The sequence below is a fragment of the Euprymna scolopes genome, chromosome 2 (assembly GCF_053919585.1).
Source record: "Euprymna scolopes isolate OS-2025 chromosome 2, ASM5391958v1, whole genome shotgun sequence".
Classification (NCBI taxonomy): Eukaryota; Metazoa; Mollusca; class Cephalopoda; order Sepiida; family Sepiolidae; genus Euprymna; species Euprymna scolopes.
The window spans coordinates 79887521-79903566 of NC_136483.1; the positions used below are offsets into that span (position 1 = coordinate 79887521).

Sequence of the window (16046 nt, forward strand, 5' to 3'; positions counted from 1 at the left end):
TAATAGATCGTGTTGGCTGCAAAATATATCAAGCAGTTTTTATTTTTCTGGGGTACATTTGTACAACCGGCGACATGTTAGCTATCGTATTTTTTGAGTCATTTGCACCATCTAAGTTTTAAATCTTTTTACAAACGTTCTCTTACCTTTCAACTTGGCCATTGCTTTTTGGATGAAGAAAATGGTTTGTATTATGCATATCATTCAAACTACTGTTATCAGCTGGGATGTTTTTATCACAGCGTAGATATAACCTTCGACCTTACTCAAGTGCGTCTTTTCGAACTCAGGAATCTATAATAAATTTCGAATGTCAGCTTTTAATTAATCCACCGAGATAGATTGTTCTCGTCCCGTCAACTATAACCCGGTGAAACCCTTTAGTAACAATATTTCAATCTTAGTTTGTTTCTCTTGTAGTGAGGATTGAACGTTCAACCCAAAGTGATTATCCATTAGCAACTTTATCCGTTGCGCTACGCACCATACAAGAAAGTAGTGATATGTGTGATTACGAAATTCTCTTAGATTTCTTTTGAACTTGCCAGCAGTTAGTTGACTTTCATTAACAATTTCATTGGGAATTCCAAATCTTGCAAACAATTCCTGCCAGAAATTAATTGATACTGCAAAGATTTGCTTTTGATTTTTAAATTTTTACTCACCTAGTGAAGAAGCTATTAGTTACCACTACTGCTGGGAGATTAGACATAGGAACCAAGAAAGTGGATTGAAAAGCCAGCGCACTCGAAGAAAAGCACTCCGGTTCGCAAAAATATGTCTGTTGACATTCTCCGGTAGGTGCTTCTCGAGCAATTAGCAATAAACTAACTATTTCTGGAAAAGAGAAGGCAAAGCGTACGAGAGTGGACATCGCACAGAGACAGCAGTATCGCAATAAGCAAGAAAACCTCATTACAAAAATGCTTTAGACTCTGTTGATTTTGATGCCGAGCTTAAAATCCACAGCGGCGTCGAAACAACGATCGTTTAGTCGATATGTAGCGTAGAATACAGATTGTCAACTGGTAGTCACTGATTTTCTTTTATTAGTGTTATCTTAACTAACAACGAGCCTTCTATAATTTCTTGCTCTCTCTTTATATATATATATATATATATATATATATATATATATATATATATATATATATATATATATGTTACATGATAAGGGCTGTCCCCTTTTCATGTAAGTATAGAAATAGAGAGATTTAGTTAAAATGAAAATGAAATAGAATAGACGAAATTCAAACCTCGTAATTTAGGTTTAGAAATAGATTACGAGAGAGAATTAGCAAATGGAATGTAAAACAAACCATTGTTTAGCTTAGAGATAAAATAGTTTTAAGAAAAGGAATGCAACTATAGGATAATTTTATAAACATGTTCTTAACATATTGGAAATATAGGTTACTGGAAATATAGGTTCAAATTCCTTTTGTAAACAAAAGAAAAAGTTTTGGACACGCATTTCCAGAACACGTGAAAGAAGACACATGTTTTAACATGTGTATGACGTCATGGAAAATGGGAAGTTCTCGATATAGAGAAACTTTAGAGTTAAAGAGGGGGGTCTGAAAGAGAGTCTGAGGACGAGAGACGACAGTCTGGAGTCCAGATATGGACAGTCGAACGTCTGGAAGCGAGACGGTCACTTTTGAAACATAGAATGTAAAACTTTGAATTCTTGACTAAGAAAACCACGACCGGTCGGAGAAGAAATAAACCCATCATGTGTTTTTATAAACGTCGTCTTTGTGTTGTAATTCTACCAAAAGATAAAGTGAAAATTGTCATTATATGTCTTATATATCATGTGTTTTAAAATGTCTTTACATACACCATGTCTCGACATCTCATATCTACAATGTGAACACTAAGACTGTCTCAATACTCAAAGAGCTTCTACACTTCTAAGTATGAACATTTTATATATATGAATCTCTTCATAACACGAACACAGAACGCAACATTCATCTTACTAAGACTCTAAGACACACTTTTGATTAGACTGCGCTTTTAAAAAGGCCTAACAACAAAACGAACAATAACAACAAGAATAATAATAATGAAACTATATAACATATATTTGCTTTGGTATAAATTGCATTTTTTTTTTTAAATTCATCATTCTTCTTGTTTAGTCTCACTTAATTTTTCATTTTCTTTATGAAATCATCTCTTTTACTTTATTTCGACAACTTAAATTTTATTTAATGTCCATCCTTTGGAACAACGGGAGCCATCTAATCATCTTGGAATGATGATGGATGACACACACCGAATTGTGAAAGAAGGGTTATGTAATCTCTACGTCGGCACTGTTTGATTCCAATGGCAAGGAGAAGTTCAAGACGACTGGAAACAATGTCGAAATAAGCTAAAGGCACATACATCAAGATTGATCATCGTTGGAGCATATGTGCTAATTAGTGTGGCAAGACCTTTCCTCCGAGAAGGCACATTGTCATAAGTCGATTATTAGTGGCTCTTTTACGTAGGGAAATCAGATTTCCTATGAGCTTGATTTTAATTACAGATCCCACTCTTACATCTCGACGTTCGCCAACACTACATTTACTCCAAAAGAAAGGGTGTAGCCATATTTGTCCTCTGTCAAGAAAAATAGATATTTTCCACTTATCTATGGTGAGCGAAGTCTACTTGTCTAGTAATTTTTCGGTCGCTAAAATGGAGTTTGCCGTCAGTTGCGGTAAATTGGCCAGTGTGTGATGAAACAGGTATTTTTCATATAATATTTTGTAGTCCCTACACCATGCCATGGAAATGAGCAGTGTATTTCTACAAAGGACTGCTCGGTCACTCAGTTTGGCGGGTTACTATTAAATTTTTAATTTATATTTAATTCATATTGCAGCATTAAGAATTTATATATAATGTTAAATCGAATTGAAAAAATTCTTAATGCTACAATGTTTTTAGATATAAATTTATTATATTTTTACTAGAATAGCTTGTCTTTTTCTTTTCAAGTTTTAAGAACTAGTCCTTTTACTTTTCTAAGTTTAATCTTCACCATATTGCTGCTCATGCTCATAATTTTCTATGTAATCCATGATTTTTTCTGGCTTTTCTTTGAAATAATATTTTCTTTTTTGTGTTCAATATCATACGCATTGTCAAAAATCCATAAAAAACTATTACCAATTTTTTAAATTGCCTAAATAAACAAAAAACAAATAAAAGATGTACTTAAGTAAACAAACAGAAAGAAGGGACAAAAAAGAGAGAAACAGAATTAACGGTCTACGCCGTAAGCGAAAGATTGTCAGCTCTTACACGGCAAAGAGCATCACTTTCTCTATATAACTCAAATAAGATGACATGCGAGCGACATTCCGGCTATGATTTATGAAGGTGACGAAAGAGTTGCTATGATAACTAACAGTCAATCAGAAGAAATCGTCTCTAAAACGTTAATGTTGAAAAAGTTGCTATGGTAACCAATAGCCAATCAGAAGAAACCGTACCTCACGTTCCTCACTTATTCTGAAAACTTTTGAACACCAGTAATTTTATTATAACTTTTGTGTCAATCAACGAAAATAAAAATTTTTTATTTCAAAATATGGCTGAGAAGATGACATATGGACTGTAAAATTTGTTTGAAATTTGATCGCAAAATGAGTGAGTTGTGAAACTTTAAAGCAGTTCTAAATGAGTAAAACTAACACTTAACCATATATAAATATGTTTATAAAGGACATGACAGTGCTATGATGGGGGTTAATAACTATGATTCATCTATTAATATTGACCAAGGAACAACAATGTGATCAGAACAGAGAGATGAAGTCAAGCAATATCTATCATGCATATATATCACTTCCGGAAGCAATGTGGCTTCTTTCTAGCTATAAAATGCATAGACAGTCTCATATTGTGTACCGTTTAACTGTACATATGCCTTGAGAGCAACAGGTTTACTATCGACATGGACAAGCTGAACAAGCAATTCAACAAGCTCAGCAATGTCACACAATTTTTTTTAATTCACAGATTGATCTGAAATATATTTCACTGATTTTTCTATTGAAGGACAAACTCATTGCAATTTTTTTAATTCACAGAAAAATTAATAAATTTTGATACCACTAAGCACAAACCATGCAGAAATAATAAAAAGCCATTCTTAATATCGAGAGGGAGGGGGTTAACTATTCTGAACTTTCACCTAACATTTTAATGATAAAAAAGTTTAACATTTTCTTTTATCTTCCATTGTAGTTGTAATGATTTGATATATTTTGCCGATAAATTTGTTTTTTAAATCATTTTTTAAATTGAAAATTTCGTATTTCTAAGCGGCATATAATTTTTTAAAATTATTTATAAGGGGAGTAGAAATAAAATTAATCAAAGAAAGAGAAAAAAAAAAAAACGATTTTCAGACAAAAATTTCGGTAAGAATCTTATGTCATTGGAAAAAAAGAAAAATTCCAATCTAAGCAAGCAATAACTTCCACCATCTACGAGAGTACCCTCCATAAAGGCAAGAAATAATATATTCAAATAAAAAAAAATATCACATGTAAACATGTTTTATTTCCTTTGGTGAATTATTCAAATTGTTTATGCTCTGTCGGTGGGGCATTAGAAGATGCTGACTGCTCCTCCTTACCCGGTGTAAAATAAAACAAACCAACAAAACATCATTAATAACTACTTGAATATATAAACAACGTTAAGCTTAAAAACTGTTACAAAATTACTGGATTCGGCATTAAATAACTCAGAAGGCTTGATATACCGTAAAATAAAGCCAACCAAAAAGTAAATTATTTTTTGCCTCTGGTAAAATTTATTTGTGAATGTTTTTATTTTCTATAATTCAATAACTGGAGTATTATTTCTTCTGCCCTTCACATCTTATAATTTCTTGAGCAATTTTGACACTGTTGTCCAAACTTCCAACTTCCAAACTTCATTCATTTCGTTCCACGACCGACCCGTTCAATTATGCACATGTGCTAGTTAGGTAAGTCACGCATTTCCCTACACTTCCCCCTGATCTCATGATCACACACAGGGAAGGGGGGGGGGCAGTCGTCTTTGTCGGGTACTTCTTCGAAGAATCGGGGGCAGCACTTCTTCATTGTCATCTTCCTCATTACCACCGTACTTGCCACCAGTCTGTTCCATTATCCCTTCTTGTGGTTCCATATCCAGTGTTTCACAATCAGGGCAGGAGGGCAGTATCGGTCTTTGTTAGGTACTCCTTCGAAGAATCGGAGGTATTACTTCCTCGGTTCCATCTTCCTCAGTATGTTTCATCATCCCCTCTTGATGCTATAGACGGTGTTTCACAATCACGGAGGGTGGGCAGTATTCGTCTTTCTCGGGTACTTCAATGAGGAACTGGTGGCATTACTTCCTCGTGTCTATCTTTCTCATCACTATTGCCACCAGTATGTTCCATCATTCCTTCATCTGGTTCTGTAAGTAGTGTTTCTATGCTCACCTGAAGGGGCAGTAGGCGGTCAGGATCATCCCTGAACTATGTGATCTTCATCATCATCCTCAGAATCAGAAGAGGTATAACAGGGGCGGATATCTTTTATGTGATGTGGTACACCATCAATCAACATGGTTTGAGGACATATGATTTTATCTATTTTTCCTCTGCAAAATTTTACAGTGCATCTAGCATTCGGGGATTTTACCCAAACATGGTCTCCCACTTGATATGGTGTATTGACAACGCTAACCACTGATGGTGTGACATCAATTCCTTTTACACACTGTTCATAGCGGTAAATCCCATTAGCTGGTGAAGTTTCTGGTGTTGCATCGTCCTTTGGTGTCACATTATACCAGTACACAGCTTCTGAAATAGAACACTGTGTCCTGGCCGCAATACCATTACCTTTCATACTCTAATCAAGCTATCAGCCAAATTCTGCATCGACGAAACTAAGATAATGTCCATCTGCAAGCTGTATTCGTCAACTAGATGCTTTATTATTGCCAGTCTCCTTTGTACTAACACCTCACTTGCAGCTCTAGTCTTAACTCGAGTCTTTCCAGTCAAGGTGCTGGTCAACCAGTGGTAAACACACAATGAGTCAGTGTGGAGATGCACAACTTTAGTCTGCCATTGCATTGCAAGATTAAAGCCTTTTAACGTGGCATCAAGTTCTGCCAAATTTATATGCTGGGCATCATTTTTCGGATGAAGCCAGCATGCATCTTCCACAACAGCACCAAATTGTTCCAACACGATACCTGTAGCCAGCGAACTTGCATCAACCCATGCATTCAGTTTGGGCAGGGTCGTTCCTATGTACTCTGGACAACGTTTCAGCAATCATTTGCTGGAGAGAATCATCATCCATCATGTCGCCTTTGGTTACTGCAGTTACTCGTCTTTTTAACACTCCTGTTGCCGATCGGAGCCATTCACAGACAGGTAGAACACTCCTGTTGCCGATCGGAGCCATTCACAGACAGGTAGATGTCCTACTAATTTACCGCAAATAGAAAACACAATGCGTCTTGTCAATACACTGGGTAAGTCTGGAATCGTGCACCCTCGCTTCCATCACAAAGTATTGCCCTCCTCTCAGACCTCTGGGCCTAACATGGGCACCCCATCCGTTAGGCGCTTAGGGTCTTTGCTTATTAACCCAAACGATTCCAATTTTATTCGAACCACATCTGCAGATATTATATCCTCATTAACGTAGATGTTAATGTAAGCTGAAGCCGCTTTTGCTGTGGTCTCATCCTGCATCAAAACAGTTTTAATAATAGTTGTCATTATTAAGGGTGCTACGTTTAGGCCAAAACCTAAATGTGTCAAATAATATCGTTTTCCCTTGATTATCACTGTCTGAAATGGCCATAATGACTCATGGACACTTATCTGCAGGTAGGCTCTCTTCAAATCCAGCAGTGCTACATTACTTCCTTTCTGACGCCACTCTCTTAGTTTAGCAGCGCACACATCTGCGTTTCCAGTGAAAGCATCAACATATTGATTCAATTCTTTGATTCATGATCAGAACCTGCAGATTTTACTACTCTTTTTGTTTTCGAAGAACTCCAGACAATGGGGCATGATAATTCACCATTTGTTAAAAATAAAATGTATGCAGCCTGACTACCACCGCCTTTTGTACTGTTAAAGCTTGCATCTGAATATACCTTCAGCGTCAAGTTTGACAGAGTTTCAAACCTTGGAAATAATATTGAGGAAGGCCTTGACTTAATTTCTCTTACTAATTTATTTAGGTTTTTTATGTTTTCTATAGTTGGTGCTTTTTGAGAGATACTTGCTTGGTGTACACTGAAACTTAAATCAGGTCTTGATGTGTTTGCAAGCCAATTAATTTTACCTATTGTGGATCTGAGTATTTTTATCTCTTCAGTATTTAATGGAGAAGATTTATCTGCAGATCTGTCTTTTACTATAACAATTTCAGACAAACTTTGGCCATACTCAATCTGATTAATACAGATTGACTTATCAGCATATTGAGTTAACTCTATTCCAACATAAATAAAAGCACTAGTGTTTTCAACACCCACCACAAACAACGACCTCAGCTTTTCAATAACTTCCTTTTCAAATTGCTGTGTACCACCCCACAGCTGATCATCTACATAAGTGACTAATATTCCTTCCAGATTGTCATACACGGACTTGTTCAAGCGCCAAACTTTTGATGTTTTTGCTTCTTTAGGTGGTTGAACAAAGATCTTTCTTTCAAGCTTTTGATTCTGAAGGAAGGCAGTTTTGTAATCAAGAGAATGCAATTTCCAACCCTTAGAAGAAATGATACATAACGCAACTCTTACACTCCCCTTTAGGCAGGTAGGGCTGTCTGTTCTAAAGGTGGCATTTTCTTCAAAGCCCCTAGTGACTAACCGTGCTGTAACAAGGTGTTTGCCATCTATTATTTTTTTTTTTTAAATCCATTTTACTGATATAAGGGTTTGACCTGTATTATCAACTTCGCCATAAACATTATTTGATTTCCAACTGTCTAGTTCTTAATGTTTTGCTGATAGAATTTCTTCTTTAGCTTCAGTAATATAAGTATAGCACATTAAGACTTCATCACCAATTTCATTACCAACCTCCTCTTTTGACTTAAGTTCTTCTGTGACATCCATTTTCCAATCTTGAATGTCTCTATCAAAGTCAATAACCGTAGTCTGACCATCCTTGTTTATAGCATTCCACTCATTTCCATATTTTCCACTTACTTTTCCAGATCGTGATACTAATTTTATAGCTTCCCACGACTCAGAATTATTTTTTTTAATGTTTAATTCCATATTCTTCTTAAGTGGTGGAGAGGTGGTAGTCATTGTTTTGTTCACAGCAATGATCTACCTTGGAGTTGTAGATTATTGCCAGAGCTTTCATTTTTGTTGATGCTTGCTGTTGGAGCAGTATTATTATTGACACACTGTTTACTTTCTTCACTATTACTGTCACTCAGTGAATTATCATCTGATATATCTTCAAATGATGTTTTATCTTCTGTTACCTGAAAATGAGAGTCTTTAGATTGTTCATCTGTAATCGATTCATGTTTCAAATGAGTTCACTCTGCTTATCACCGATTTTGTGGGCTTTTCTAGTTGAAGGCGAGAAGGATGTACTCTGACATATGTGCTACCATGTTTCACTAAAATTTGCTGACCATCCTGACCCAAAACAGTAGCCGCCCCCCTCCACCTCATTCTGTCCAAAGGTTTATAATATACAATGTCACCAGTGAAGTACTTGATGTCTCCTGAAGTCCTAACATTATGTCCAGGCGCTCTCTTCAGGTTTTCTGAATTTTCCGTAGCAATAAATGCTTTCCGAGCTGAATGCAATGCATTTAAATTCTCTCTAATGATATCACTGGAAACCTCTGGGTTCAGTGCAGGGGGTTTATTTGTTAATAGAGATGGTAGTGTAGGATTCCAAGAAAAAACAAGCTGGAATGAGCTGAAACCATGAACATTTATCAGACTGTTCTTTGCACAGAGACACCACATAACAGCAAATTCAAGTGAACAGCCAGAATCAGCAACTGTTTTCCGAATCATTTCCCCCATGATACGATTGTGTCTTTCTATTAAGCCATTTAACCAGGCAGATTCAGCCGCTGTTGTTTTTACGTTAATATTCAGTTGTTCGCAGAACTCTAAAACTTCTGCAGTTGCAAGTTCCCCTCCATTGTCAGTAAGTAAACTACAGGGAGCACCATAAATTGAAATCCAAACTTTGAAGAGCTCTCTGACAACTGTAGATGGAGATTCATTTCTTATTACTGTTCCTCCAGAAAGTCTGGTAGCATGGTCAACCAGATGCAACAGATAAACCTTCCCAAATTGTTTGAGGTCCACAGTTACACACTCATTGAACCTAGTTGCCATAGATAAGCCAACAATTGGCCTTGGAGGGGCTCTTTGATATTCTTTTCAGATCTTACAATTCTTCGATATCTTATAGATTTCATTAATAATTTCTTGATTATCATTTCCCTCACTATGTAGCAGTTCAATGATTTTCCTCGGAGGACAGTGAGAAAACTGACGATGCAGTTTCAGGGCAGCATCCTTTGGAGACATATGCTTATTACAAAGTGTAACCTGGACCTTTGGATTCCTACTTGCTTGAACAAGAATTTGCTTTTGTTTAGACAAAGGAAGACAGTAGTGACCACTACTAGCTAAAGATAGCAAAAGTTTTTGTCCCATAATTATAACGGTATCCTCTTCACAATCAATTTTTGCTTTTGTAGATTTCAACTCATCTTGAGCCAGCAAAAGGGGAATGTCTGCATCTATAATATCAGTGATGATAGAGGTTTCAATCTTGCCAATAGTGACCGGTATACAGGCAGTCTTCGAAGCACGAATCCAGTTGCCATCACCAAACTTGAATTTGTTATGGCTATCTTTATATTGTACACTTTTTCTATCATTTTCTGATAAGGAATCTAAATAACGTGAGAACCACACTTGTCCACAAACTGTTTTTGTGGCACCACAGTCAAGAACAGCACTATTCATAGCTTCACCAACCAGACCCTTCATATCTTCAGAGCTGGAAAATACATCCTGAAACAAGGTTATTTCATGATGAGTGTCCTCACTAGGATGATCTTGATAATCACAATCATCAACAACTGATGTTTCTGTTGTGTATGACGTATTTCTGACACTTGAGATTTTATCTGGACAGTTTTGTACCCAGTGATTCTTTGAGTCACAATTGAGACATCTAGTGACCTGACCATATTGATCTAGGGGATTTTTGAAATGTCTTCTCTCTGTTACTTTATGATGACGACCAACAGAGAAAGAAGAATCACTTTTAAAATTCCGTGGAGGCCATCTGCCTCTTCCACGTTGGCCTCTACTTCTGCTGTGAAAGTTTCTACCAAAAAATGTACCATGTACAATAGGTTCTTCTGTGAAATCAGTTTCTACTTTGATATTGAACTTTGAGTCTTGAGGGGCAGTTCTAAATATTTTTTCATTTGTTCACACATCTTATCATAATTTAATTCAGTGACTGTGGCTCTCATTAATTGCTCTTGATGTTGAGGTAAGTTTGCCGATTTCAGCAAACGATAAGCAAGTATATCTGTTGACATAGTCATGCCATGTGTTTTTGCCTTATTCCATCTAAGTTCAAATTCTGTTATATAGTTTGGAATAGTAAGAGACTGTGGCCTTTTGTAGAGTTAAAAATTTTCATACGCTTCAAAAGCGCTGATAGTTTTCTTTTTTCAAATAGTTTAGACAATTCTAAAATAACTTTATCTGAACCTGTATCTGTAGTAATATCAATATTTCCTAGTGCTTCTAAGACTTTATCTTGAGTCGCTTCATCTAGGTATAAAATCAGCAACCCAGCATGTTTCTTGTTGTCGACATCTGTAATTGATTTCCAAATATTAAATTTCTTCAACCATTTTTGGTAATCATCTTTCTCTTTATCAAAAGGTGGAGGCGCCTTATCGGTGAATACATGTGATTGGGCCATTTTTTTTTGATCGCCGCTCAGCTACCACTATTAAACACCTTAATTCCTTCACTGAGTAAGCAACTGGAATAGTCTCTGTTGCTCGGAGACTTCTTCTGTTAACCTCTTGTGATTAAGATATGTCTTGGAAGAGGCTCACCTGTGCACAAAGCATCTGCAACAAAAGAGAGAATTAGAGACACTTTAACAAACCTCAGAGGAATGACTGTGGCTGGTTCTTTAATTTTGCACAGCTTACAGATTTTCTCGGCCTTTTCAACCCATTCGACGACAGACGGTCGAGTGGCAGATCCGTCAAACTCAGGTATCAAGCGAAAGTCGAATCTGTCCATTTTTTTGAGTCACCGTACACCGAGAGCTGAAATAGCTTATAATTTAATAACTGAAGTGTTATTTCTTCTGCCCTTCACATCAATAATTTCTTGGGCAAGTTTGACACTGTTGTCCAAACTTCTAACTTCCAAACTTCTGTATACGTAACGCACCTTCTCTTAACTGCAAACGCACTTCTGCTGATTGAATTTACTTCTTCAAAATCCAACTTCAAAATGAACCTGCTCTCTGAAAAATCAACCCTCTTTTATCTCCAACCAGGAGCATCTCATCTGCATATCAGGTGGTAACATTGCAGGCATATAAAGAGATAAGGCAGCCATTTTTGTTTCTTTCTTCATTCATTTCGTTCCACGACCGACCCGTTCAATTATGCACACGTGCTAGTTAGATAAGTCACGCGTTTCTTTTGTTGAATTATTTAATAAAGTCATTTGAATAAATTATTTCTTACCTTTTGTAACATTTATTTGTAAATATGTTTTTTTTGAGTTTGAAGCCTCATCTCAAAAATAAATAAAAATTCACAAAAATAAAGTGTCAACGAAAATACAATTCATTCATAAAAAAACGAACTCATATCTTTCACTGTAGAAACATATTTATGAAACTGAATAAAATAGAATAAAAGTTCTGTTATACAAGATACAAACTAAGTAAGTAAAGCCGTTTATTAAAGTATTTAAAGTAAATCGCAAATAAGTGCGAATTGAAAACTATGTTTTTAATATTCTAATAAACAGAAGACATCGTAAAAATGTAATTAAAATACAATTTTAACAGTAGAACGATATCTTCTCTGCATAATGATCTATAAAATAATTTGGAACCATAAACAGACGACCAAGTTTTCTTCTTTTTTTTTTGTCGAGAAGTTTTTGGAAATGATTTTTTTTTTGGAAATGATTTTTTTTTTGGAAATGATTTTTTTTTTTTGGAAATGATTTTTTTTTGTCGAGAAGTTTTTGGAAATGATTTTTAATTATTAAAAGTGACTAATAAAGGGAGATAATTAATTTCATATTAATTAATGTTTGCGATGATGATTTTTTTGTGACACCGGACGTCGGACAAATGTATTAATATATAGATAATAATAATAAATAAAGAATGAGAAAAATGCATAATGCAAAGCACCGAAAGAATAATAACCGCAGCAAGAAACACAAACAAAATAGAAAAAGAAACGAGGAATAAGACGAGAAAAGAAACATGGGAAGAGAAACAGCTACATGTACGATTTGTAAGGATTACAAAGGAGAGACCAACGAAAAGGAAATAGCTACAAAAAGGAAACCTAAACAGGGAAACTGAATCACTAATAACTGCGCAAGATAATGCAATTAGAACCAACCACATCGAAGTAAGTATCGACAAAACACAAGAAAATAACAAATGCAGACTCTGCAGACAAAGAAACGAAACAATAAGCCACATAAGAAGTGAATACAGCAAACTTGCCCCAAAAGAATATAAAAATAGACACGACACGATCAAGTAGAGAATGCAGTATATTAGCAATTATGCAGACAATTGTATCTTGAACACACAGACAAATGGTACAAACACAAACCGGCAGTGTACTGGAAAATGAAAGTTACAAGATCCTACAGGACATGGATATACAAACGGCTAAACCCATCCAAGCAAGAAGACCGGATGTCATAATAGTTAACAAGATGGAGAAGTCCTGCCGGATTGTAGATTTTGCCGTCCCAGCAGAACACAAAGTAAAGTTCAAAGAGACTAAGAGTGGTGCAAATACACGGAACTGGCCAGAAAGCTCAAAGGGATCTGGAAAATGAAGAAAGTAAAGATAACATCATTAATAGTAGGAGAGCTAGGAACAATACCGAAAAGTGTTTAAAAAAAGAATGAGTGGGAGGAATCAGAAGGATGGCTGAGAAAATACAACGAATTTCAATAATCAAACCTGTAAAAGGAAAATCCTTGAACGTGGAGACTAACACCACACATAAACTACACACAAACTGGACATGCGGAAATAGCTACAGATGTAAAACACAAAGGAACATCACATGGAATCATGAAAACAGAAACTGTATAATTTCTTTTGTGTGTGTGTGTGTGTGTGTTTGCGCGCGCGCGTTTGTGTGCGTGAGTGTCACCATCAACGGGCACCACACCATATAATGAGGAAGTCCCAGAAGGATGGAAGGACTGAAGAGAGAAAACACTAGCCAGACTTCGGCTGGAGATATGCAAAGAGAACTGGGATCTTGCGAAGGCTTATTGCCACCCAAATTCTAGTGAAGACCAATGGTCGCCACCAATGAGAAATCAATGGTAAGCGTCTGTTATGATAAAGCAAATTATTTTGCAAAGGTTACCGAAATAGGTGGAGAGTACTGGAAATCTGGTGAGACTTGTTGTCACTCAGACTCCAAGGAACACCACAAGTTGTTCTCAAAGAGCAAACTTTGATGATAGCTTGTGCGAATACTCCCAGTAAGTCAATAATAATAATAATAATAATAATAATAATAATAAGAAGAAGAAGAAGAAGAAGAAGAAGAAGAAGAAAAGGAGAAGAATGAGAAGAAGAAGAAGAAGAAGAAAAGCAAGCGCAAAAGATTATGGTGATGGTTGTGATGAAGAAGAAATATTAAGAAGAATAAAAAGAAGTGAACATAGATATAGTGGAAAAAGAAAACGCGGTATGAGATAAGGAAGTTTGAAAAAAGCCAAGGAAAAATAGAGGAGGGGAGACACAACAGAATAAAAGGGCAAAGAAGAAGAATGAGTGTTGTTACAAAGTGACCTTAGTCTGATACTGACGCCATTTATTATAACCCATTTTGCATAACAGTATCAGAACAATGAAAATCAGAGATATGCATAAGTAATATAACCATGTATCGTAAATTATTAATAATTTAACTCTTTTCGATATTATATTTAGATTTGTTATTGCGTCTTCTATTTTTCCTGGTTGAAAATTGTGACTCTGTTTTTCAGTGTACGTAATTCGTCCAGATAAAATATATAGTTTTTTCAGTTGATTATCATTTCCTTGGCACAAAATCGCTTGATTATCATTATGGCTGATTTTTATGTTTTCGTCGAGACCAAACGTTGTTAAATTATGTGATAACTCTATGCGTGAAGTATTCCAAGATTTTACGGGCCGTTCATTTCTGTATTTAATGAGCATTAACTCGATTCGTCGATTTCTTGCGTTCTTCATTACGACACTTAAAGTGGTGTGAAACAAACCATTGAACTCCGGGATTTGAACATTTATTTTGTCTTTCACTGAAAAATATAAATAAAAATTGGAAAGAAATTCAGATGTGCGCTTAGATGACGAAAAAAACGCGTTTAAGGTTCAAAGAGAAATAAGATAACAAGAAAGCAGAGTAAATATGTATTTACAGAAAGTACAGAAATACTTTGTTGGCATAAACTGCTTCTGGCTTGGTTATAGCGATTGTCTCTTTCCGCCATTATCATTGTCCATAAAGTCGGGAGAGTTCGTCAAACAACTAAACAATTATATTCTTGAACAAAAAGAGCACATGAAAAAAGATTGTAAATTTTTTCATAATAGCCACAAATACATTTCTCTCTCTCTCTCTCTCTCTCTCTCTCTCTCTCTCTCTCTCTTCAGATGAAAATGAGCATTTATGAACAAATTATTGCTGCCTCTTCAAACTTAAAAGAAATTTGATTTTGTCATATAAAAACATTCATCCATTAAAAACAGGATTTACGTAATAGTATAGAGGAGTTGAAATGAAAAAAAAAGTCATCCATTAAAAAGAGGATCTACGTAATATTATAAAGGTTTCGAAAATGAAAAAAAAACATTCATTAAAAAGAGGATCTACGTAATAGTGTAGAGGTTTTGAAAATGAAAAAAAAAACATTCATTAAAAAGAGGATCTACGTAATAGAATAGAGGATTTGAAAAAAAAAACAAAAAAACAAAAAAACAGAAACATTCATCCATTAAAAAGAGGATCTACATAATAGTATAGAGGATTTGAAAAAAAAAAATCACCCATTAAAAAGAGAATCGACGTAATAGTATAGAGGATTTGAAAATGAAAAAAAAAATCACCCATTAAAAAGAGAATCTACGTAATAGTATAGAGGATTTGAAAATGAAAAAAAAAAATCACCCATTAAAAAGAGAATCTACGTAATATTATAGAGGATTTGAAAATGAAAAAAAAAATCACCCATTAAAAAGAGAATCTACGTAATAGTATAGAGGATTTGAAAATGAAAAAAAAAAATCACCCATTAAAAAGAGAATCTACGTAATAGTATAGAGGATTTGAAAATGAAAAAAAAAATCACCCATTAAAAAGAGAATCTACGTAATATTATAGAGGATTTGAAAATGAAAAAAAATAACATCCATCCAATAAAAAGAAGATATACATAATAGTATAGAAGATTTGAAATTGCGACGCTTATTCCTTGGGGAGCATTTTAAATATAGCCACAGGATAAAAAAATCTGTCCCTGTGATATTCTTATGATGATAATGGCTGGCAGTTACGGAGCAACCATATCCAATTGTGCACTCGGTTGGTCTACAGCTTCTTTGATGGCTGATTAAGCCTATCCTTGAGCGGCATAGGCGACCGCATCTGTCACAGTTGAAGATAGGCTCATTTGGTGGTATTTTTTGCCTTCTTCGTTGGCGTCTGAGCTCTTGGTT

The 16046-nt window shown here is 35.3% G+C and overlaps 2 protein-coding genes across 7 annotated transcripts in view; both read right to left on the reverse strand.

Moving 5' to 3' along the window:
- Window positions 1–8348: 8348 nt before the first annotated feature.
- On the reverse strand, window positions 8349–9402 carry LOC145239891 (uncharacterized). The gene is made up of 2 exons (XM_080103513.1): window positions 8638–9402; window positions 8349–8522 (listed from the first exon to the last, which is right to left on the reverse strand). Exons 1-2 carry the CDS (start codon window positions 9400–9402, stop codon window positions 8349–8351), a joined length of 939 nt encoding a protein of 312 aa, XP_079959639.1.
- A 2534-nt stretch (window positions 9403–11936) lies between these two features.
- Window positions 11937–16046, reverse strand: part of LOC145293051 (uncharacterized) — a 194114-nt gene continuing 190004 nt past the window's right edge. For all 6 annotated transcript variants that reach the window (XM_080139389.1, XM_080139371.1, XM_080139400.1 and 3 more), the window contains one exon: window positions 11937–14629. In XM_080139389.1, the coding sequence (XP_079995515.1) occupies window positions 14124–14629 (506 nt within the window). In that variant the 3' untranslated portion in view covers window positions 11937–14123. The remainder of the gene's footprint in view (window positions 14630–16046) is intronic.